This window comes from Maylandia zebra, linkage group LG23 (assembly GCF_041146795.1).
Source record: "Maylandia zebra isolate NMK-2024a linkage group LG23, Mzebra_GT3a, whole genome shotgun sequence".
NCBI lineage: Eukaryota > Metazoa > Chordata > Actinopteri > Cichliformes > Cichlidae > Maylandia > Maylandia zebra.
Genome location: NC_135188.1, coordinates 34,125,305 through 34,150,472, shown reverse-complemented (window position 1 = coordinate 34,150,472; position 25,168 = coordinate 34,125,305). Strand labels below are relative to the sequence as shown.

At 41.2% G+C, this 25,168-nt stretch overlaps 1 protein-coding gene across 1 annotated transcript in view; it reads right to left on the bottom strand.

The window, feature by feature from the left end:
- The window catches only part of nalf1a (NALCN channel auxiliary factor 1a), a 48,130-nt gene extending 24,610 nt beyond the window's left edge, over positions 1 to 23,520 (bottom strand). The window contains exon 1 of the mRNA XM_004573279.3: positions 22,289 to 23,520. Within this exon, the coding sequence (XP_004573336.1) occupies positions 22,289 to 22,975 (687 nt within the window). The 5' untranslated portion in view covers positions 22,976 to 23,520. The remainder of the gene's footprint in view (positions 1 to 22,288) is intronic.
- Positions 23,521 to 25,168: the final 1,648 nt, after the last annotated feature.

Here is a 25,168-nt window from a genome sequence, read left to right as displayed (position 1 = left end):
ACAACAAAGCTCCCATCCCTCAACCAGTACATGTTATATTGACTGAATAGATTAATTGTAATTTCACATGTTTTGTGCTTGTTTTGACATATCCTTAAACTGGTATTCCTTGACATTAGACAGGCTTCACTGTAAAAGAACAGTTCTAACATGTTCACCGGTAATGATTAAAAAAACCTCCTTAAATGCACCACACTGTTAAATGTGTAACACAAAGTCCAGGTGCCATATCTAAATATTAGCCCTAACAGGTAAAGCATCAGTTCAAAAAGAACACATTGATGAGAGATCTCAGGTTGATTAAATCTCAGTTTACTGCAAGGCTAACACACAGAGACAGACAACAATTCACACTTATATTCACACCTCCACGTGTAAAAAGTGAAGCCAATGCAAAAAGTCTGTTGCATCCTTCAGAGTGGCCAGCAGATGGCATCTGTTCTGGCTGCTAAAAGAGGTTGAACTGTATAAAAAGCAATGACCTTGTTTCTCACTAACCTTATTAAATATATCCCTAATAAGGTCGAGATTTCTCATGTTCATGTTGTTAATTATGGTCCAATTTAGGTTAAAACATACTTATCGTATGTGGGCGTGCTTTTAGCGAAGGATGGTACTTTGTTAATGCGAAGTTGCGACCTGCACATCCGTCGAACTGTCCATTAAGGGTGAGAAGTGTCCAGGATTCTTCACTAAACTCTTTGAGCTGTCAGTCTGAATGTAGCTGGGTTCATGTTATGCTTTCCACACGCGCAAGTATGCAAAGGTCCGCTTAAGTCTGAGCGACCTAAATTTCGTCATCAAAGGCTCCAAGCGGACGTGCTCGCGTCTCCCACCTTTTTTTGCAAATTCACTGACTCGTCCACGGACACACTATGCCACGGTGCACCAACTACCCATGCACCCTTTGCAGCAAACTCCAAGTAGACTTGAAAAAGTATACATGATAAAAAGGACTCTATGGCCAGTTGCTCATGCCCACATCCACCAATTTCTGCCAAAGCGTTTTTTCCCCCTCTGTCACTTCCTGTTTTGTGTTTTCCCCGCCTCTCCTTGGCTTTTCTGCCACCTTTTGTACTGTGCATAATATAGTTCATTTCAGAGCAGCGAGGGAAGCTGATGAAATCACCACTGCAGCAAATCCTGAATGAAAAGCTGCTGGTTCTTCCGAAAATGGCATGTGCCGTCACTGCAGATAGTAAAGCTAAGTAAATTAGGTTTCACTGTATCCTACAGGGCTGCATTTTTAAAAACACAAAAACCATTATGCAATCCTATAACTCACAGGCTGGCAGTGTACTCTGTGATACTGTAAATCACCTTACTGTAAAAAAGAAAAAGAGAAACTGTTGCTCACTGTCACACTATGCTCTAATAAACAAAACTCATGTCCAGAGACTGACAATTCATTTACCGGGACAGACATGATCCTCAATCATCCTAATGGGCCACACAGAGCTTAACAAAGCCTTTTACCCAGTTCACTGTACTGTATATACATGCACACCTGGCTTTAAAAAAAGAAGGGGGGGTGGCAGCTAAAGAGAGCAGTACCTGACTAAAGGGAAAGGCAGATAATTCCATTAGTGCCAAGTGGTGGGGAACTTAAGATGTGATCATCTGAAGGCAGCACTCAGGATCGCTTGTCATCAGTCTTCATATATGACACCACCACAGAAAACACCGCTGAGTGCTTCATAAACAAGGGCACCACCACCCCCACCACCCTGCACCAAACAGGCATTTTCCAGATTAGTTAAATACCATAATGTAATATAGCACAAAGGGACTGGGATATGCATTCAGGCTTATATCAGCCCCTGTAAAAATAATCCATTTAAATACCTATGCAGACAATAGCTCTGTTAGACTAATTGATGCCATGCGCTTAAATGAATGGAGGCATTTGCCTGACCCTTAGGTGTTTCACAGGAAAAGAACATCCTGCTTGAAATGTCTTCATTTTCTCATAATTACTTAGCCAAACTAATGAATGTTTTTACTATAATTAAATTTTGGTTGTTCCATTATTGCTTAATCAGGAGAACAGCTTGGCAAGTAAATGCAATCCATCTCCAGGGAGGATTTTTGATGTGTCACTATAACGCATCTGTCTTTTCTTTGGGGCATACACTTTTTTTTTTAATCTTTAAACTGGAAGTAGCAGATCATTTTCACATTGAATAACTCCAAAGTGTCCATCTGATCCAGACTTGACTATAACCAAACAACTAGGGCTCCAGGTCATCTGGTCAATTGTTGGCCAATAAGTGCTGATCTGAAATCATTCTTATTTATTAGAATACAGGAGAAAACCATTACATTAATAGCTTTCCAAGCTTTAGTCTTTTTTTTTTTTGCAGTGGGAGGAAGAGACTAAGCACCTGTTACAACCCCCCCACATATTCCAATACCCTTAAAGTAACCTTAACTTCTAACTTAAAGCTTTGCACGGTTGGCTCAAAATTCACTAACACCATATCAGAAAAGTTGCTCGTTGCATCTTGTTAAAACAGACAACCAAAAAATATCAAGTCTAAACTTTGCAAAAAGAACCCACCAGTTTGTGTATCAGGGCATCAACCACCAACATATCATCTAAAAACAGACTAGCATCGCTAGGATGTTCAGACAACTTGATGCTTGGGACTTTGAATGGTTTGTAGGTGTGATCTGCAAATGTAACATGGATGTTAAAGCTGAGCAGAGAAAATATCAGCCTTTTTGTTAAACTGACCTGACTGGTGGATTTCTGGAAACCACCCAGAGAGCAAATGGATGCATTCAAAGAGTTCACACTTTCCAAGTCCGAAGATTGCTCATCAGATCAGGAGAGCGACCAGGCAGATGTTTTCCACATTTATAAGGTTGTGCACTGTGAATTTCTCTTGCACAGATCATCCAAGTGCCAAGGCATCTTAGTGACCATTGTGCCGCTGTGACCCAGCACATGTTGAACTTTAAATGGGTTTTGCAGCCACAAAAACAAAATTCCATCCCTTTTGATGTTTTGACACACTGGGAGAAATCCAACACTCGCCACAGAGGTGCAAGTGGAAACAGGCAAAATGGGATTTCAACAGGAGCAGCACTGAAATCAATCCAGAGGTGCATGGGAAGATGACTCTAAAGGGGACGTTGGCCCAATTTAAAATGAAGCTGCCTCTGTGGGTAGGTGCACTCCAGTCTCTTCAGTCTGTCATTTGATTACATTATAAATAAGCTAACTGAAGCTAATAGGCTAGCATGCAGTGTTCATTTAGTGCACTGTGGCTGCTGTGGTTCCTTCCTTGAATATTTACATTTATATTTACATTTAATTAAATAAATAAAAGGTTAGATGTGTTTTGTTTTTTTCAAACTATCATTCCAAAAACCTCATATTCTCTTTCCCCTCAACCCCCAACCGCTCACAGCAGGACTTTCAGATTATTATGCATCATGTTGAGTCTCTCTTTGAAAGTCGAAACAAAGATGGCGACCTGCCCACAGTCAAAACAGAAAACACAAGCAGCAAAAGAAACTTTTTACCTTTTGCTATCTTTGCACTAAGATAGACCAGGGATGTCAAATACGAGGCCCCGGGGCCAGAATCAGACCTCCGGGGCCTTGTATGGAAAATATAGCGGACATAGATTTTGGACTTTTAACTCATTCACTGCCAGCCATTGGCAGTGAATGAGTTAACTATATTTTCACAAGTTTTACAGTGTTTCCTACTGATAAAGACCTCCACCATTACCATTCATTCTACACCAAAACAATTAAGTAACAGATAAACAAAAACAATGGAATCACAGGAAAGTTCCTGTTTCTGATTTAGAAATTTCTGCTTTTTAGAGATAAAGAACATTTTCTGGGCAGTGAACTACCAGAACTTTATCTGTAGTTTAATACAGGTATTTATTTACTTATGACAGATTTTTTGCACTTACTACAGCAGCATTTACTGATATGTACTGCTGAAATTGCACTTCTTTTTATATTAAATGGGATTAAATGCGTAGTTAAACATCTTCACACCGACAGAAAGGGGTCTTTCTTTGGTTCAGCCCACTTAAGATCAAAGTGGGCTGCATGAGGTCCACAATGTAAAATGAGCATCAATGAGACTGACAAAAGACTGTTAACCCTTTTTTATTTTTAAGCTACTGACCATGGGCGGGCGGCTCATTTTACAAGCACTCTTTAACTGGCATTAACTCCAGTACTGTTTGTGCTAGAGTCAAAAACTAAATGTTTCGGGAAAAAAGACAAGGCGAGGTTTACAGGGATATTCGGTGTATCATGGTACCACAAAGCATTCACAAGGTATGTTTATCTGAACAGATAAACAGAAAAATCAGCTCTGCCTAGATTTTACCATGTGTGTCTCAGATTACTGTAACTCCTCAACTCTTTTGAGAGAAAATTCTAATTGTTCCTGAAAGATCAGAATTATTTTGTAATTTTACAGCCAAAATTACAAAAAATTTAAATACATTTAAAAAAGTAACAGGGATCTGTAAGCGACATGGGCGATGCCTTCAGAACAACAGTAAATATTTACAACACCCTTTAGGTTTATTAGAACCCAGGTGTTGTTCAACGACCCTTTTAAATGCCAGGGGTCCAAACTGGGGCTAGAGCCGGTGTAACGAAAACTGGTGTTATAGTAAATTTATAGTGCTCCAAACCAAAGCACTGAAATATTTAAATTTCCACTCCCGTAATCAAACATGATCTAGCTATGATTACTTTAAGCCTTTGCCCTTGATTTGACAACATTAGGTTATGTCAGAGAAATGACTCCATGTGTCATATCTAATTGAAATGCCACAGAGGTTGAATAAGGCCTATTGAGTGGGTAATCCACGTGAGCCCTGTTTAGCCCAGTGCAGTTTCTCCTCTTTCCCAGCCCTGCCGCTATCTCCTGTGATCTCATCAGATCTGCTCCCTGGACACTCAAAAACAATATGGAAGCGCTGCCGTGCACTGCAGCAGCTGGCCTCCCCTCTCTCCTCTCCCTGGCTCATTAGCATTCTGCTCAGGGATCAGCCCATTCATAAAAGGGGGCGTCGTGGAGTGGGCCAGGCATCTTGAAGGGACAAAACCTCTCCAAGGTCAGCATTCACAACCACCACAGGAAGGCACAATGGCAGAAATCACTCGTGAGCGCTTCCATCCGTGGCTTTACTGCAACCTAGACAGGCGAACAATGCAATGCACTGCAACAGTCTATCATTCGTCAATGCACAGGAGGCTCAGTGAGACTGTAACAGACTCACACGCACCGTGTTGGCTAATATGAATAATAAATAAAGGCTAACAAAGGGGAAAAAAAGCATGTGTGATCACAGGATATTCATGCAGATGAGTTAAAGCACATTAACACTGCAACATAAGGGAGAGATCTGTGGATGAGAGAGTCTGTATCTATGTCTTGCTGTCAAGTAGGAGGTACTGTGGGCTGAGCGAGAGAGCGAGTCAGAGCTGCAGCAGCACCCGTATGTGAGCCACTTCCACTCCGAGAGCCGTCATAATCACTGCTGGTTTGATGTATACGCACAGAGTCACCGCTACACAAAGAATCCATCTGTAAGCTGATTTCAAAATAAAGCCAACACAGTAAGGGATCTGCACAGTGATACTGGCCCTTACCTGATGAAAGGATAACGATTTTTCACAGAAAATTAGGTGACAGGTGATGCAGTGTCTGGCTGGAGTTTGCCCCCTTTTCCCCATATTTCTGTAAAATCTTATTTTGTACAAAATAAGACAATTCAAGAGACAGCCTCAATTAGAGCAGGGCGATATGGCCAAAAATATTTATCACGATATATATTTGAAAATTTGCGATAACAATATAACTGACAATATAATTAATGGGAGACAAAATACAACTCCACAACTTTACTAGCGCAAAAAAACCCATCCATTTATTTTCACTTAAACAAGCAGCTGTTTTTTATGTGCATTAAAGCTATATAAAAAATTAACAGTGCAAATGCAAATTTCTTACTGAAATTTCCAGTAGAAATGGGTGGATATATCCTGAGCATAACCATGTACAATATCCACTGAAGTTAAAAAGAGGTGCTTTGCAACATTTAACTGCAGTGTGCCAAATAAAAAAGTCAAATACGTATTTTTCGGACCACAAGGTGCACGGGATTATAAGGCACATTAAGCGAAACAAAGCAGTCAGATAAATCAAACTTTATTCAACTCATACTTCTTGCTTCCTCCACTTCTGTACCATTGATTCCTTAATGCTGTATTCTATCACAGCTGCTCTATTCCCATGTTGTTGCAGTATATTAATGACTAACCTCGTATTGTGGCTGGATTATCTCAGACTGAAGTTTGGTCCGTTTACAGCATCCTGCCATGCGATTGCATTTGTCTCTAACCATCAGAAACCCTTACGTTTATCGAGTGGAAAAGTGTTTGCGTTCATCCTGCAGCTTCACTGTTTTTACTATGCTAACATAGCTGTGTCGCTAGCGATCACGTAGCACATCATTATATACCAGCTAGCCCAACTTCAGTAACCCTACAAACGTACCTGCTGTTTAGTTTCCTGTCTTCATTTATGTTGGAAGTGATAGCAGAGCTGTACATTTTAATTTTTTCAGAAATCTCTCAGTCAGAACATGCTATCCGATTGTTCAGTGATGACGCGACGAATCCTACTTCCGGGCCTAAAGTAGTCTGCGTTTAATATGGCATTTGTGTTGTTAACATGTTTAATGTTATGTATTTTCTTCTATTTAATCTCAAAAAGCTCCTAAAACAGTCAGCGATCACTGTTGACCTCCCTCGGCTTTTATTACCGCTAATCATTTATTTAAGCTCAGTTTTTAAAACCTTACATTTGTTCCTGACCACCGAGAACACTCACATTAACTTTTATCCAGTGGGAAAAAAGTTAGCTTGTTTATATTATGCTAACATAGCTGTGTCGCTAGCGGTCACGTAGCACATCATTATATACCAGCTAGCCCAACTTCAGTAACCCGACAAACGTCACTGCTTTTTAGTTTTCTGTGTTCATTTATGTTGGAAGTGATAACAGAGCTATACGTTTTAATTTGTTTCCAAAACCCCGCAGTCAGGACATGCTATATTGTATTTAGATAGAAGCTAGCGAGCTAACTCCCTGCTAACCTCTAACTCCGTTAAATGTCATAAATTCCGTTTTCATGGATGCCTGGATGTTAAACTCAATTGTTACACCTGGTAGAGCAGAACGCTGATCATTTTATTAAAGATGAAAGACTTTAGACAGTTTTTCAACTCTCAGTAATGCCATAGTGATCGTTTGATATATGGACCTGCAGTGGAGTTTAGGTCCAGACACGGCTAGTGACGTCAGACTGAACAACTGGATATCATGCTTAGGTAGCTAGCGAAACTAGCGAGCTAACTTCCGCTAACTTCTAACTCCGTTAAATGTAATAAATTCTGTTTTCATGGATGCTTGGATGTTAAACTTAATTGTTACACCTGGTAAAGCAGCAGTTCTGATCATTTTATTAAAGGTGAAATAATTTAGACAGCTTTGAACTCTCAATGTGCCACAGTGTTCGTTTGACTTTGGGACCTGAAGTGGACGGAGTTTGGGACCCAGATTACTCCCAGATTTACGAGCACCTTAGTCAGACAAATATGGTAATAACGACGGCCGCTTGCATGTTCTACAAAAAAAAATGTCCTTTGGTGGGTATCTGACGGACAAACACCAAACCAGTTCCACATCACTGAAGTTGCATCATTTTTACAAACCTATTCTGGTTCAGCCATTGCACTCAACGATCCGCTTTCCCCCTTCTCATTCTCCGTTGCCGCCATGCTTTTTCGGAACACGTGCGTATGTAAACAAAGGCACTGCGCATGCGCGTTTTACCCATATTCTATCGCGATATTTTCTTTTTTTATCGTTGCCTAACATTATACCGGTATTACCGTGAAGGGTATAATATGGCCCAGCCCAAGCCTCAATTACTGAGAAACTGCATCAGACATTTTATCACATTTATTGAAGACTAAATGAGTAATTCATTAGAAGAGAAAATAATAAGCACAGTAAAGAATAGTTCCTTTTTTCCCACAGATGTCTTGGTGTCCCAGCCATCCTCGGAAAGATAGCAATGCATCTTTTTTGCCAGTTCCAGGGGTCATTTGTTCAAGAAAGGCTCCACTTTGCACAGTACAATGCAGCAAATAAATACATCAAATTCCACTGAAATGTTAGTTACTCTAAATAATAAATGCCAACGGGAACAAAGCAAATAATTTAAACTTGCTTTTACAGTTTCTACCTACTTTATTTGCCCCAGTTTCACTTCAGCTCAGTGTGAGAGTCTTAACTTTGCACGCTGCTGTCGTTTAGGCAAGCTAGTTTGTCTTGTCTGTGCTTTCACACAGATGCACAAATGCCACTCAACAACACGTGAGTGAGGCAGAGCAAGAGACGTCAATGGTAGAGGCACCGACGGAGCCTTTCATTCATGCCGACTCACATGACCAGATTTAGCGGTTAAGTCAGATTCTGCTGCAAACATACAACGATCCTCTACTTTGCCTTCACTATACAATGCTAGTGCTAGTGCTAGCAATCCGTTATCACCCATATTGAGATTTCTGGATTGGGATCAGAATATCCTTTCCAAATATCAGCATTCTTAGTCCATGTGTTCATTTGTCCACCAGTTATCCAACTAAAGCAGAGGCAGTAGTCAGTCAACATTTTTGCTTTGCTGTCACCATCTTCTTATTTTGAAACCGGACAGGACAACTGAGAGGATCTGACTGCGAAGCTCAGAGTCAAGTTGTTGGCTATTCAGCATAACATTAATAACCCTCCATTCTGACTCTGAGGATTTAGAAAACAAATCAAGTTTTATTCAACATGACCTGAAACTAGCGACTGAGCACTAGGGAAGGGAATATTTGGATCGCCCTTGTTCACCATTAAAAAGTATGCTGTCTTTAAAGACTCCCACGATGGCTTCACTTTCAGAACAGGAATCTACATCCATCTGTTACACTGTATTAGATCCTGATCGATATAGGATTTTTAATCCAAATTTTGTGATTAAAAATTAGATATGTCAATATATTGGCTAACATTTGTTTTTCTTTCAGATGCACAAAAAGTAAAAAGATTTTCCTGCATATAAATGTAATTATTTATATACTCATTTACGCTCGGCCTGGATCAGCTGGTTGTGTTTGTCCAAACATATATGTTGCTAAAAGGAGTGCCTCTGGTGGACAAACTATGTAAAGTCAATACTCATAACATAGTTGAAGGGTGTTTATCCTGTCACTTCTTTAATTTTCATGTATTCACTGGTGTAAATGCAGATACCAATAAACTGGCAAATAGCTAAGATCAGCTAATATTATCGGCCTGCAGAGAAATTGGTCTTGTTTTGCTGTCTAAGGGCTAACACAGGGACACAGCTGACCAGATACTTTTACAACCATGCCTGCAATCAAGAGAAATAATATGATAAATTACATGCAATATGGATCATTCTCAATTGAGCAAGGTAATTATGAAAAACAACAGCTAAGATAGGTGGGACAGTCTTTACAGGACAATCTCATCTTAAAATCAGATGACTGTGTGAAAGGAGAAGTCCATCCAACATATAGTAAAGTAAAAGTATCACACTGGTTTTAATGTATATTCAACTGTGATGAGATTTTGCTGATTTCTTCTTCAAAATGTAGTGCATAAGCCTTTTCCAAACCCTAACAGGAAAACACATTACTTCACTGAGCTCCATCTGTGTTTAGGTTTAGTTTCAAGGCCCCCCCATCTGAGAGCTGATATCCTTGTTGTTACACATCATTTGCTGCACAATTGCATAGCTGTCCATGTTGCAGGTTGAGAGATAACAGATGAGGTGGCTGATACTCTAACACCGGTCTCTTTATAAACTGTACATGCCCTCCTCTGAAACACACGTTTGTTCCCAGATCGAATGGCACAATCAGACAGGTTCAGATAATAACGTGATGTCTTCACTGAGCTCAGCAGCTGCCCTATTTTGGTCAGAGGAGCTGCCCACTATCAAATGAAGGACGTGTGAACATGCAGCGCTAGGCTCAAATCAATAGGGATCAACCTCTTGATATCGCTGCCACCCGTCCCTGAGATCAATGCAGATGTGTGCGGTTGACAAGGATGTAAAGAGGGAGGATGCTGTGGATGCTGTCCTCCTTTCCATTTGCACACAACACCGGCTAAGATTAGACTTTCAATCGGACCTGAAGGGAGGGGCGGAGGAGATGAATTTGTGGAAGGACTGGTCAGGGATTGTGTTCCGAAATGATGAGGTGTAGTACAAAAAGCAGCCAAATAACCAGCAGCAACAGAGAAATAACAGAAACCCTAATACAAGCAGGAAAAGTTTTTTACTTCCACAGACTCTGTGATTACTTTCCATGCAGGTGCCGAGAGTTCTGCTTTCAAATCCACAAATGAGTAAAATTACCCAGGAGGAACAACGGTGCAGACACCTGTGCCGTTAATTCATTATTCTTCCTGAAGCATATTTCCCAGCGATTCAGTAAAAAACAGCAGATATTTTTGTGTCGTTGTGTCAAGAACAGAAGAAATTTTGAAGGTCCAAATTAAGATGAGATTAGCCTAAGGGCTTTTTTATTGAGGGCCTCCTCAAGAAATTTTTATTTCATTTATCACTTACACATTTTTGCATCTTTTTGGATGATTGTGATTACAGTAATAATAAAAAACACAAACAGACTACTGAGTGTGTGTAACTAGCCAGCTGACTGAGTTATTGTTGTGAGCTGATAAGGCTCAATAATAAAAGATAAAAACTTTTCCATTGCAGATGTGTGAAGTGCATGACTTTATGGTTTTCAGGTAAAAACATCTGTTAACATTTAGAAAGGCCTCAAAAAGTAACACATCACACCACAATCTGAAGAAGCTGAGGAACAAAGTGTGTGACATCTATCAGTCTTAAAAGGGTTACAAAGCCACTTCTAAGGCTTTGGGACTCGAGCAAACCACAGATGGAGCCACAAATCCAGAAATGGAAAAAACTTGGATTATTGGCAAACTTTTTCAGGAGTGACCGATCTCCAATTACTCCAAGGACTCTGCGACGACTCATCTACAAGGTCACAAAAGAACCCAGGACAACATCTAAAGGACTGCAAAGTGAAAACCACTGCTGACCAAAAAGCAACGCAAAGGCTCGTCTCACATTTTAGACGTTTGGGGAAAATATTCCATAAACTGATGAGACAAAAGCTGAACTTTTTGGAAGGTTTGAGTCCTGTTGCATCTGGTAAAAAGTTAACACAGCATTTCATAAAAAGAACATCAGACTAACAGTCTAACATGGTGGTTGCTTTGCTACTTCAGGACTTGGAGGACTTAGTTTAACTAATGGAATGGAACTATTTATTCTGCACTCTACTGGAAAATCAAGGAGAAAGTCCAGCCATCAGTTTGTTCCCTGAAGCTCTTCCTCTTCTCCTTTTCAGGGTCATGGGGTGGCTGGAACCTATTCCAGCTGTCTTAGGGTGAGAGGCAGGGTACACGTCACCAGTCTGTCACAGCGCTAACACAGAGACAGACAGCCATTCGCATTCAGATTCACACCTCTGGGCAGTTCCAAATGACCAGTTAACCTAACCTCACTTCCTGCTTGCCTTTAGTCTGTGGGAGGAAATCAAAGTACCTAGAGAAAACTCACGCAATGACGGGGAGAACGTGCAAAGTCCACACAGAAAGACCCAGGACTAATCCCCTATGGGATTAATAAAGTATACATTATTATTCATCCATCCATCCATTCGCTTCCGATTATCCTTTTCAGGGTCGCGGGGGGCGCTGGAGCCTATCCCAGCTGTCATAGGGCGAGAGGCAGGGTACACCCTGGACAGGTCACCAGTCTGTCGCAGGGCTAACACACAAGGACCGACAACCATTCACACTCACATTCACTCGCACATTCACACCTAGTGGCAATTTGGATTATCCAATTACATTATTATTGTTATTATGAATTGAACTCAGGACCTTCTTGCTGTGAGGCAACAGTGCTAACCACCGTGCTACTACCATGCTGCCCGGTGGATATATCATTATGGTTCATAATTGCTTTCACTTCCAGCACTGTTCAACGTAATACATTAAAACTACCTGAAAAGCAGTATTTAATTGTATTAAAGAATTCTTAATGGAGCATTATTTGGGTGAATATAACGCATCCTTTTACTTAAGTTTCTGGCTTAAACTATGCACTTAGATGCAGGCTCATCATTTCTGGTGGGAAATCGCAGAATTGAAGATTAAAAACATGTATAAAAGCTGGAAATGAAGATAATAGAGCCCTTCCGAGAGGTGTGCAGCCCCACTGGGATGCTTCCTATTTTGCTCAGTTGGATTACCTTTCATTACAAACAGCAAAACATCAGGATTCTGAATCAAACCATGCATCCTATCATTATGTTAGTATATTTTAAGCAAAAATGCCAACATTTACTGTTTAAAGTCCCAGTTTAACGTCCCCTGTGTGGCTATAAAGGTGAAAAACAACTTCTAAACACGTCTAAGGCAAACCAGACTGTACTTACAGTGACAAAATAACCCATCACATATCACCAAATTCAAACAGTGCCAAATCCAGACTTGAACACTGTGTATAAAAGATGTAGATGTAGCCCTTTGTGGTTTTAGTGAAATCATTGACTACCAACAAATAGGAAGGTGGGGGAACCCTACATCAGGTGGGGCAAAAAATTACTTAGTAGTAATTCTAAGTAAGTAAGTCGCATAATAATTTGTTTTGTGATCTCCAGTAGATTTTTCTTTGTCTGGGCTGTGATCAGTTGACCTGTTATAATACTGCAATATTCACTGCTCTTTGTGCATTCAGCCAGCTGCATTCAACAAGAATCGCATTGCTGATTTTTCAATTAATAAGCTCTATAAAAACTGGGTGAATCTAATTAACATCACCACCTTAAATATAAGTTAGTGTCCGCTACCCTTGATGTAGCCTAGCATTGACCTGAGAACCACAGCCAGCTCTGTACCAGTCACTGCAGTAAACTTCTCCACAGTACTGCAAACTAACCTGCACAAAACTGCACGGTACACTATATCCATGCAAGCTTTATAAAACTCCAGCTTAGTATGAGTTTGTATAATAATTCCACAACACATCTGAATTGAAAATCTCCAAAGTGAAATAATACGTCGCTTGTAAGCTTTCATTTTCCAGTTTATCAAACTTCACTTGCTGTGACTCCATAAGCTTTGAAAATAATCTCCTCTTCCTCTTCTGTCCTGGCTTTCTTGCATCTTTATCTCTTAGAGTGGAGCACATTAACGTTTTGAGCAGACACACTGCGCAGAAAGAGTTTGTGTGTTTGGTGATTTATTTGTTGAGCTGTTTGAAATGTTACATTTGAAATGACCTGCCACTTAAGAAAACACTAATCCATTAATGCTTGCTCCTCTTCTATATTCCAGGCTACATGCGGAATACCACAACTCCAGCTTTATTTACATCTGCCCCATGAAGGCATCGCAGAGATGAGAAGGGGGAAAAAGTGTGTAACCATGCTGTGGGTATTATTTTCTTATTACTGAGCAAGTAACTCCATGCAACTGGAAATAAGGCTAGGCTCATTAAAATGAACGCATTCAACAGTAATTTGCACATCTTTAACGTTCGAGCCAACTTTAGCCTCTGGATCAAGGCCTGAAAAGTGAAGCCATTGTGAAAGTGCCTAAAAAAGCCATCTATTTCCACTGTGAACGACTATCTTTGAACAGAGGAGGTGGCTTGCGACACCAACTGTCTGCCATCTATAATCCAGTTTTGAGATCCCTTCCAAGACACCTTAACACCCACTCACATCCTGGGCCATTTGACCTCACATGATAGGGTGGGGCTAGGTTTCACAATGGGTTCACCCGAAACCTTGGCTGATTGTGACCTACACCTGTTTTCACAACCTGGCTCGTGTGATTAGGAAGATGATCAAAATCGGGGACTCTCTACCAGTTGCTCTTAGAACTGAAGAAGCTTCTCAGATGAAACGTCTTCAAGAAACTTAAATGCCTAAAACCAGCATTCTTATTACAAAAAGTTGTATAGATGTTTACAGTGAAATGTTTATGGGCTTAGACACAAGTTTGCAGTCTTACTGAATCCAACATGATGCTTGTTAGGACATTGTAAGGAGAATTCAAATTTGATTATAGGGCAGCGCAATATGGCCAAAAATATTTATCACGATATATATTTGCAAATTTGCGATAACAATATAACTGACGATATAATTGATGCAAGACAAAATACTTTACAACTTCACAACTTTATTAGTGCAAAAAAATCCCATCAATGTATTTTCACTTAAACAAGCAGCTGGTTTATGTAAATTAAAGCTATATACAAATTTAACAGTGCAAATGCAAATTCCTTGCTGATAATTTAACCAAAAGACATTTCCAGGGGAAATGGGCCATCATATCCTGAGCATATCCTAACCATGTATAATATACACAAAACTTAAAAAGAGGTTATACACACACAATACGGTAATATTATGTTGAAGCACAGTACGTATCACTCCGCGAGGCTCCCGACTATGGTAGCAGTAATGCTCCGACAATCCATCAAGCAGTGCGGCTTTGTAGCTTAGCAAAGTCGTACTAAAACATTTTTGACAGATTTTTTTACCACATAAAATTGATTCGGGGTCAGTAAACACAACCAGAATTACATAAATAAGGCACTCGGGATTATAAGGGGCACGGTCGATTTTTCAGAAAATCAAAGGACTGATTTTAACTGTGCCGCATTTTCCGAAAAACACGGTAATAACGACGGCTCGCTAGCATGCTCTACCAAAAATAGTGCTTTGTTGTGTATCTGACGGAAGAAAGCCAAACCAGTTCCACACCACTGTAGTTGCAGCATTTTGACAAACCAATTCTGGTTCATCTGTTTCATTCAACGATCCGCTTCCGTCCTTCTCATTCTCCGTCGCCGCCATGCTTTTTCCGCCATGTGCGTATGAAAACAAAGGCACTGCGCATGAGCGTTTTACCCATATTCTATCACGATATTTCATTTTCTTATCATTGCCCAACATTATTACCGTGAACAGTATGATATGGTCCAGCCGTATTTGATTAAACAAACAACGTAATTGGCCATAACTGGTGAAGCCAGAACCCGAAATATCTCTAATCCATGAAAGATATTTGGAGCTTCTGAGCCTCTAAAGCAATGCCAATACAGAAGTGTTGCTAACCTGCAATCTTTTTAAAAGATCAAAAGTAAGAATGACGGCTGAAGATGAAATTCCTCAATCTGAACAAATGCAAAACACAAACTTGGAGGAAACACCCTTAGCCGATTGCTGTCATCCGGTTGCAAGGAACCTTGTTGTGATTTTTGACAGTGTGATAAACAGATTAGCTCTCTTGTTAAGCTCAGCTTCTTTCAACTAATGCATGAATTATGCTTTAACTGTAAACTGTACTGTAATTGTGACATAACGGGAAACTCCTTTTAGCTGTAAAGCTGTAAACTTCCAAATAACCTCTCGTGCACTTCCTGAGAAAGACGTTGATTTCCTGCAGAAGTCTATATCAAGTTCAGGCTCCTCAGTGAGGTTACCTTTACCTACGTCGTGCCACATGATTTTGAGAGAATAATCCAGTCATTATCACCTCCAAGCAGCAGCTCACCTATACTGGCCTCCTTCCTCTGGCTTCCAGTACATTTCAGGATCCAGTTTAAATTTTTATTGCTTGTTTTTAAGGATCTCAGTAGTTTGGCGCTCCCTCACTTAACAGAACTTTTGAAGGCATACAATCCTGCAGTAGCACCGAGGTCTGTGCTCTTTCTAGATGCAGGCTTGAAAGCAGAGGCGAGAGAGCCTTTTCGGTGGTGGCTCCTAATCTTTGGAACAACTTATCTTTTCACATAAGAGCTGCCAAGTCTCTTAATCGTTTTAAAACACTTTTAAAAACCCATCTAATATATATATATATATATATATATATATATATATATATATATATATATATATATATATATATATATATATATATATATATTAGAGGTGGGAATCACCATACATCCCACGATACGATATTATCACAATACTTAACGCACGATACGATGTTATTGCAATTTTTTAAAAATATTTTGCAATATTCAGATTCTGTACATAAAGGTAAACTTTATCAATATTCATTTTATCTAATATCAAAGTCTCACACTCAGTCTTTCTCTCATTTCAGTCAGTTTTATTGTTGACAAACTGAACGGTTTGTATTACAGTCTAGTCCAACTTAACTGAATGCAACCATCTGGTACAATTATAGCTATTCTGAACTATGCAATTTATGAAAACCATGCAGCCCATTCAGCAACTGAAGAATTTGAAAGTAAATTAAAACAAAATATAATTTTACATTAAATAAAAAAGTTTTACACTTAATTAAAATAAAATATGTCTTAAAATAAGTAAACTGTGAGCCCTGCGACAGACTGGCGACCTGTCCAGGGTGTACCCCGCCTCTCGCCCTATGACAGCTGGGATTGGCTCCAGCGCCCCCCGCGACCCTGAAAAGGATAAGCGGTAGCGAATGGATGGATGGATGGATGGATGGATAAGTAAACTGTCATGTTTATTGCTGCAAAAAAAAAAGTTAAACACATTTGGACAGTGAAGGAATGTCAGGGTTCTTGCTCAGAAAAAGGATCAACATGCTCTGAAGTCGGAGCATGTTCCAGTCCACAAAAACTTTTTTGTAACAAAATATCGATTTCTGCTGTCCCTGTATCGATACATTATTAGCAAACAAAATATCACGATACTACACAGTATCGATTTTTCCCCCACCCCTAATGTATATATATATATATATATATATATATATATATATATATATATATATTTACAGTGTACATTCTGAATAGCTTTTACAGCACTTTGGTCAATTGAGGTCATTTAAAATATGCCACACAAATGAACTTTCTTGAGAATTCCTCTGGTTTCAATAAGAAGTCTGGTTTTATAGAGATCTATGGTTACAATGAGTCTCTCTGGCTCCCTCAAACTGTGACCTCAGTAAAGATTTTTCTGACGAGTTCACAGAGTCAATCTCTAGTTTCAACTCTCACTGAACATAGCATGATTTCTTTTAAATACTGTCCAGAATCGAGTTGCGAGGAGGCTGGAGCGTGTCCCAGCACTGGGAAGGAAGGAGACAGGGTACACCCTGGACAGGTCGCCAGTCTCACAGGGCTAACATAGAGACAGACAACCGGTCTTCTCATTTTCCCAGCTTTTACAAAACTTACTGAACACCACTTTAAAAACAAGGCTCATAGCAAACCGTGAGTTTCGTGCACCTGCTTCCAGAGTAGGGAACACCCTAATTACTGTGACCCCTTGCCTTTGTTAGCTAACAGTCATTTTCCAGTCAAATGCTTTCTGGAGAGCTTCGCTGTTTCCTGTAAAACTCTGACTGAGTCTGACATGTTGGTTCACGCTCGGGATGAAAAAAAAAAGAAAAAAACAAAAGCTGGAAAATACCGCTGCTCAGTGCATCTGCCCCGGTTTGTATGTTCTAAGCCCGCCCTGCTGTCAGGATGAATGGTGGGTTTTCACAGAGTCCGATGATGGAGGATCCCATTGTGAGGAACAGCACACTGGCCGTGTCTGCTGTGTGATGTTTCACCTCAGGCGAGAGGAATCAAAGCACCACCTGCGGACCACTGGAGACACTCCTGCACAACAAACGCGACTCTCAAATATCCTCGCTCGAAATGTCAGAGACTGTCCTGCAGCAAACGCCTGCTGTACCTGTCTGCACTGTTAACCGTGCACCAGACAGTGATTCAGGCCTCTGTTTGTTTAATGTTTTCACACTTTTCCATCTGAGCGGGCACACAAGTTGAACCGCTAGGTTTCTCCGAGGCAGGTAGCCATTAACTCAACAAGAGCTCGATATTATCCTTTGAGTCATGCTGCTCTTTCTGTACCATACGGAGGACTCGGGCAACCCTATAATCTAGAAGGTGACTGAGAAGGGTCATTGTTAAAGAAATTAGCAGCTTGACTAAATGACTGTTTTCCCTTCAAATGCCAAGAGGTGAGTGTGAAGAATGGGCCTGAAGACTGGCAGTGGCTAAAACATGAAATCATGAGCAGGGCTTCAGTTCAGCAGGGGAGAAGAAAGAATGTCAGACATGGCGGCTGGAGTAAAACGCACAGCCGTCTCACACTTATGGCAGGAAACTTCAATATTGGAATATTGAAGTTTCCTGCCATAAGTGTGCAAGATCAGCTGTTTATTTTCCTTTACACTGTGACTCTACATTCTTATTTTCTCCAGATATCATTTAGTCCAACTCGTGGACCTAACAACCTCCTTAACACTCGTATTATCAATGACACCCACAGCCTGGCTGATGAAGCAAATATGGCAGACTAGTCAACTAACCTTTATACTCAGATATGATTTTGCTAGTGACATACAGTGAGTCTGCTGTAACTTATCTACACTGCACAAATCTGGTGATGGTTGGTTAGTAACATTAAACTCATAAAGTAATGTGAAAATGGACAGCCAAGATGCCAGATCAGCCCTGGGTGTTTGGATAAAACAGCTAGCTTTGTCCACTCAAGACAGTATTTTTGCATGTGAGCAAGCACACTAGCTTTAGCTAACATTAGTCTGAAAAACAACAGCACTGAGTCGGTTCTGAGCCGGGAGAGAAAAAAATTCTATATGAATGAAACACACTGCTGATGTTGCTGTTGGTTTAGCCGGGTTTAGCCGGTTAGGTCAAACCGGTTTTGGTAGATAAAGCTGGCTTTCTTTTAGCTAATATTAGATCACTAGGGATAATCCTGGCAACTAATCTTTTACTTGAAAAAATCAATTAGGCTAAACGACTAGTCTTACACTAAGAAACATTCAGATATAACGTTCAATTTGAAAATAATTTAATGCCAAAAACTGTTTAAACAAAGGCATTTGAATCCATTAATATATGACTTCTTCAATAATGAGCTATGCGACTGGCCCATTATGAGTGTTGTACATAATACTCCAAACAGACAGGGAAGAAGAAAAACACATAAAATAAGCTGATGTTAAATATGATATGAAAAGATATTACTACAAAAGATGCTCGTGTATTACTGAAATATCTTTTGAAAAAAACAAAAAGTCAGGAGGCAACAGCCTCAGCTGGCTCCTTTCAATGTGGAGGACTACTCTGCTCTACTCTGAGCATCTCCCGATTGACTGAACTCCTCACCCTATCGCTGTGGGAGAGCCCATCCACCCTTCGGAAAAAGCTCATTTTCACCGCTTGTATCTGTGATCTCTAATACTGTTGACAAAAAGATCCATTCATGGTGTTTCTTAAATTAAGTGCTCTATCTGGTGGCAGCTGGCTGCATAACATTTAGGACTGGGCATCAATTCAAATGTTAACAATTAGATTTAACGACTAGTACATCTGGTCCCGACTACTGACAACAGCAACCATTAGTCGCTTAGTCAACTAGTTCTGCACATCCCTGTAGCTAACATTAGCTTGACTGCTAACACAGACTTGATACCCAACTTAGCAACTGATACTGTCAGTAGCACATTGAAGCCAATTGTTGGCGCTGCGAGTCAGCCATTTGTCACTCAGGTTAGTGGACTCTTTCTACGCTACTATTAGCTAGTAACGCTCACTGTTGATGCTGGCATCAACAAAGAGGCAGTGCAGCAGGGCACTTAGTAATGAGCATAAGTTTTGCATCCTTTGGAAGTTCGACCTGAATCCTTTGTAGAAAAGTCACTCCACTGGCTGTTAAGAGTCAAGAACAGTATAATTTTACATAACTAAGTTATTACCCATGTGTGAATGGTTAAATTTTCACACATTGTAAAATTTTCAGTGTACCCTGGTACATTTACCTAACATACATACAGAAATAGAAATAGTGGTTACAATTACTCCTAAAAGTGGTGGGAATGCAGACAGATTACTGTTAAAAAGAAGAGCATTTTGGATTCATACACTAGAAATTGAAGAATTGAAGAATGAATGTTGAGCTGCTTCCTGTAGCCTATTATAATAACCGCCTACTGGGATTTCCATTTTATGGATGCCCCTTTCACGGATTAAATTTGATGCCATTCAATTTAAACATTGTGCATTTTGCTCACTCGTATAGACTCGGTTGACTGCACAGGGTCAGAATGTTATTCTGTATATGAGTTTGCATTTATTGTACATTTGTACATCTATTTATACAAACTGCTCAAATATATTTTAATGAACAGCTTCGTACTAATGTTTTTTTAGGCACGTTTGCCATTGTTCCCCTTATTGTAAGTATTGTAAGAGTTTTAACTGCAGATGATGAAACCTGACTTTTTTTTTTCTTGGATCACATTCCAGTGTGGTTAACCTCGAGATGTTTGTTGTCAAACAATTGTGTGTAGCTTTTGTTGATCCTCACGTGCACTAAAAATGCATAAATTTTGTCCAGCTAAAAATACTAAGCAGAACAATAAATCCATTCAGTTTGTTCTTATATTGTCATAAACTAGCCTCTGATACAGGCTTCCACTGTTGTGCAGGAGATAAATTCAAGAGCAGCTTCCTCCAACGCCTTTCTGCACTCAAAGAATCAGAGTGTTTATATGCAACAATATGCATTATCGTACCTAAAAAAGGCTGCTGTATTTACCAGCATTACGACATTCAATAGAACAGAGACATAAAGAAGAAAGTGAATCATAGTTTGCTGACTGCAAATGCACACAAAAGGGATTTGGTTTGCCTTTTCACATTTCCTTCCCCTAGATCCTAGCTACTTTTTCCAAACTAGGCCCCGCTCCTGTGCATGCCACACATTGGGTCTGTATAAGCAGGCAGATGGCCTGGTTAGATTTTTCACTTGACGCCTGTGCTTGTGTCTCTGCCGCTGGTTGGGTGAATGGAGGCCATCTGGGATTGGCCAGGGCTTCTGTGAATGGAGCTGGGGAGCGCCATTCAGCACTGTGGACAGCTCCATGGTGCTGAACCGACTGACTGTCAGAGGCAGCTCTTAACCGGGCACCCATTACAGCCCACATTAACCTCGCCGTGCTCTGTCAGGAGATGTTAAACGATCAAACAGTAGAGCCAACGCGAGGCCGTTTGCTTGTGTGTGTGTGTGTGTGTGCGGATATGGAGATAAGCAAACAGCAGCGGGAAGGAGACTTCCGGCACATTAGGCAGGGAAACCACCTCTTGACTGTAATGAAACACTCTTGATATGGAGTGGGGCAGTGGTGGTGAACACCTGGCAGACTGCAGCAACACACAAACACACACACGGGGATCCTAGAGTTGTTTGCATAAGGTGCCTGCCTCATTCCTGATCATTAAACTGTTAGAAGGCCATAAAATTGGAGTGTCAACCATGCGGCACAGTGGCCAAAAAAGGGCCGAGGAAGGGTCTGATCTGGCCCTGCTTGATGGCTGGTACATAATTACTCCAATTTTTTGGTCAAATGAGCTGCTAAACATGCTGGCAGCATCTGGAAATTTAAAGCACTTCTAGACTTCAAGTAGTAAAATACTGCTGTGTAGTTCCAAAGACTTACGCGATTTTGATTTCAACTGATTAACAGAACAGACAAAGACAACCTGGGCTGTTAGAAAACGCAGGACTAATTAAATGTGCATTTCCTGGGGGGGGAGCCAATAAGGGAGACCAGAAGACAATGATCAGCAGCGGACTGAGCCACCTGCTCAACCAGGTGAGCTACAAGGGCACCTGTACATTTAAAGAGCAGACACATTGTTTTTGGAGGGGTGGGTAAATTGGACCACTGCATTAAATTATCCAGTGGTCTTACTTAACCATATGCGTTCTCCGGTATTATGAAGTGCACAAGCTTGTAAAAGGGAGGACTGTGGGGATGGGGCGCGCACACACGGCCTCCATCTGCACATTAGCATGGGGCCTAAACACGATGAGGAGATGAATGAACATGAGGCCCGGAGCCGGGAGTCTCCTTGAATCTGTCACCCGTCTCCATGGCGACAAGAGGAGGAGGAGGAGGAGGACCACAAACTGGCATCTATCCGGGCCCAAATCAACAGATGGCCACCACCACATCACCCCCCTCTCCCCAACACCCTCCCACCCCATCCCTTTTGTTTGTTTGTTTGTTTGTTTCCTCTCTTTTCTTGCAGGTTTTATTTGTTTGTTTGCAGCCTACCTTGCACTGCTCCATGCACGTCCTCACCGAATATGCCCCCGGCTCGTATTTTTGAGTGAGGAGCTCAAAGTCCTCGTATTTCTCCTGGGCGTGCTGGTCGTAGCGCTGGTACGCCTGGACGCACAGACTGCAGCGGTTCGCGTCGCCGTCGCCGAGCGCGTCGAGGCTGCAGTTCAAATTGTCCGGACTCGTCGAGCCGTACAACAAATCCAGCAGGGAGTAGGAGTTACAAAAGGAAAGGTACAAATTGCTCATATTTACAGCCCGCGTCCCCTCTCTGTCGGAAAGGCCCCTGCACAACTCGTCGGCATCCAAGAAAGTAAAGCAGTCGTTAGATAAACTATCCCGGTGGCAAGTTTCGAGCCGCCACAAATGTTTGGTAGAGTTTCCTATAAAAATATCATCTGGGTTTCCTCTGAGGCTGCTGTGTGCTGAGTATGTCTGAGGTGACAAAGGGTGGGTGGATGCGAACTTGTCCCGGGTCCGGGCCAGCGTGGCCTCGGCGCAGAACCACAGGTGATCAGAGAGGAGGATGGTTAAGAACAAGAGGGATGCCAAGGACAGTCGCCATCTCTGCGCCCTCTCTGAGTCGGTGAATGGCTTTTGGTTGTCGCGGGGGGGCTCTAGCCAGATTTGGAAGCCGTCGTCATCTTCTTGCTGCCAACACGTCCCAGCACCCCTGGTCATATTTTGGGAACCGGCCGACTCCACCGTGGGGGCTCCTCTGCCGCAACAGTCATTGACGTCGGGTCCGCTTCGCGTTTTCCTCCCCTCAAGTGTCGGGCGGTGGGTTGTCCCGGCTTGCCTTTGCTATCAGCGGTAATTCCCATTAAAAGGAGCGTGGGTCGGTTGGGAAATCAAACGCTGGCGACCACGGGCCGCATCCTCCATGGCTGACCGGTGAAGCCGCTGTCCTCCCGCCCGCCCGCCCCGAGCTCTCCTCCGCGCCGCGCCGCTCCGCTCCTCTGCGTAGCCTCGACTCCGTTTTTAGAAACACTTCCCGACGCGTTTACGTTTCCCCCGGCCTCGGTCGTGCAGGGACAAAGGCGCTATCCTCTTCCAACATGGCGAAGCTGTATGCCTTTGTGTCGGCGGATGGGCCTACAGCCTGTGACAGACCTCTTTTTTTTTCTTTTTCAAGCCCTCACCATCCTCAGCTCGCTGCCGTTGTCAAGTTGCCGCCATGTTCGCTAAGAGATGCTGTGTGTTTGCTGGAAGCTGGATAAAGGCGGCGACGATAACGGGCGGCATTTCCGGTCACGCCGCTCAAAATAAAGGCTCGTTTTAGTCGTTCCTAGTGATTCGTTTTAACAGCTTTCCCGCTTTTTAGACATTCATGACACGCGATGCTTCCAAAATGAGGGTTTTTTGTTTTATTTTTAAGGCTACTGATTTTTTTTAAAAAAATGTTTATAAATCAACACAACTTAAAAAAAAACCCAAACAATAAATTAATTAATGAATGAAAACAAGAAATAAAGAAGTAAAATTAATTTAAAAAATAAAGTCTTCTGCCTTGGATCCACTTTAAATTTATTCTGGAAGCCTTCAACCACACATTCGATCGTGGGCGATCGTGGCTCAAGAGTTGGCAGTTCGTCTTGTAATCGCAAGGTTGCTGGTTCGAGCCCCGGCTCGGACAGTTTCGGTCGTTGTGTCCTTGGGCAAGACACTTCACCTGCCGCCTACTGGTGAGGGGCCGATATGGCGCGATATGGCAGCCTCGCTTCTGTCAGTCTGGCTGCCCCAGGGCAGCTGTGGCTACAACTGTAGCTTGCCTACACCAGTGTGTGAGAGTGAATGAATCGTGGAATTGTAAAATATTCCATTATTATTATTCAGAAAATCTTAAACTACCAATACCCAACCTCTTTATTTAAATGAAATGAAGCAGGAAAAGAATGTTTCAAGCAAAATAATGAAAGTCAAAAAAATAACACAATAATTTGAAAAGTTATTTAACAAACCAAGGCACAATCATATTATTATTATTATCATTATTAGTAGTAGTACATTACAAATACAGAATATCACATTTAAACGTTGAAACCTAGCATGTGTTTTATTTTGTCGGTAATTTCGATTAACATCCGGTATGGTGCTACTTAATTAACGCGATTTGACCAAACATCTTCAGCTCTGACGTTATGCGCGCGCACCACAGTCGCCGCATCTCTCTGTGCAAGGGCGCATCAAGTCAAACAGACCGTGCCAAAATTTCACCAGAAATATTCGAAGTGTGACTTCAGAATTAAAGCTCTGAAATGAAACTCTTTAAAGAAAAGAATATTGCTGGGCATAAAATTCATAGGAATGTAACTAAATAAATATAAGTATAGGGACTTAGCATTTTATGTGTGAGTGTTCTGTATAAGTCGTTCAGAAGCTTTTCTGAAAACTATTTTATTTCTTATTGGACTGGACGTTTCAGACAGGTTGGTCACGTGGTTTTTATCCTCTGACAAGAACCCGCTGACATGTGTCTTAAGGCTAAACCGCCAACAAAAAACTCTAAAGCCTACTAAAACACACAGTAAACAAATAATGAAAAAAGCTAACTGAACTTGGTTGTAGCTTTTAATTCAGAATACATTAATAAATGATCTTTTTTGTCTAAACCTCTAACTTATCGATGACTTATTGGTGCCTTTGTTCTCAGTATGTTTATGCTCTACTTCACTAGAGTAGCTTTGCATTATTAAGCATCAAAGCAAGTGGTTCATCTATTGTCTTGTAGCTACTCTCCTGTAAGCCAACTTTCTTCTTTTTTTAAATTATTTTATTTTTTGCTTTTAAATTAAACACATCATGCTTATACAGATTCAACTGAGGACAATTACTACATTTAGCAGTTGTGAACTTATAAGCATGGAAAAAAAG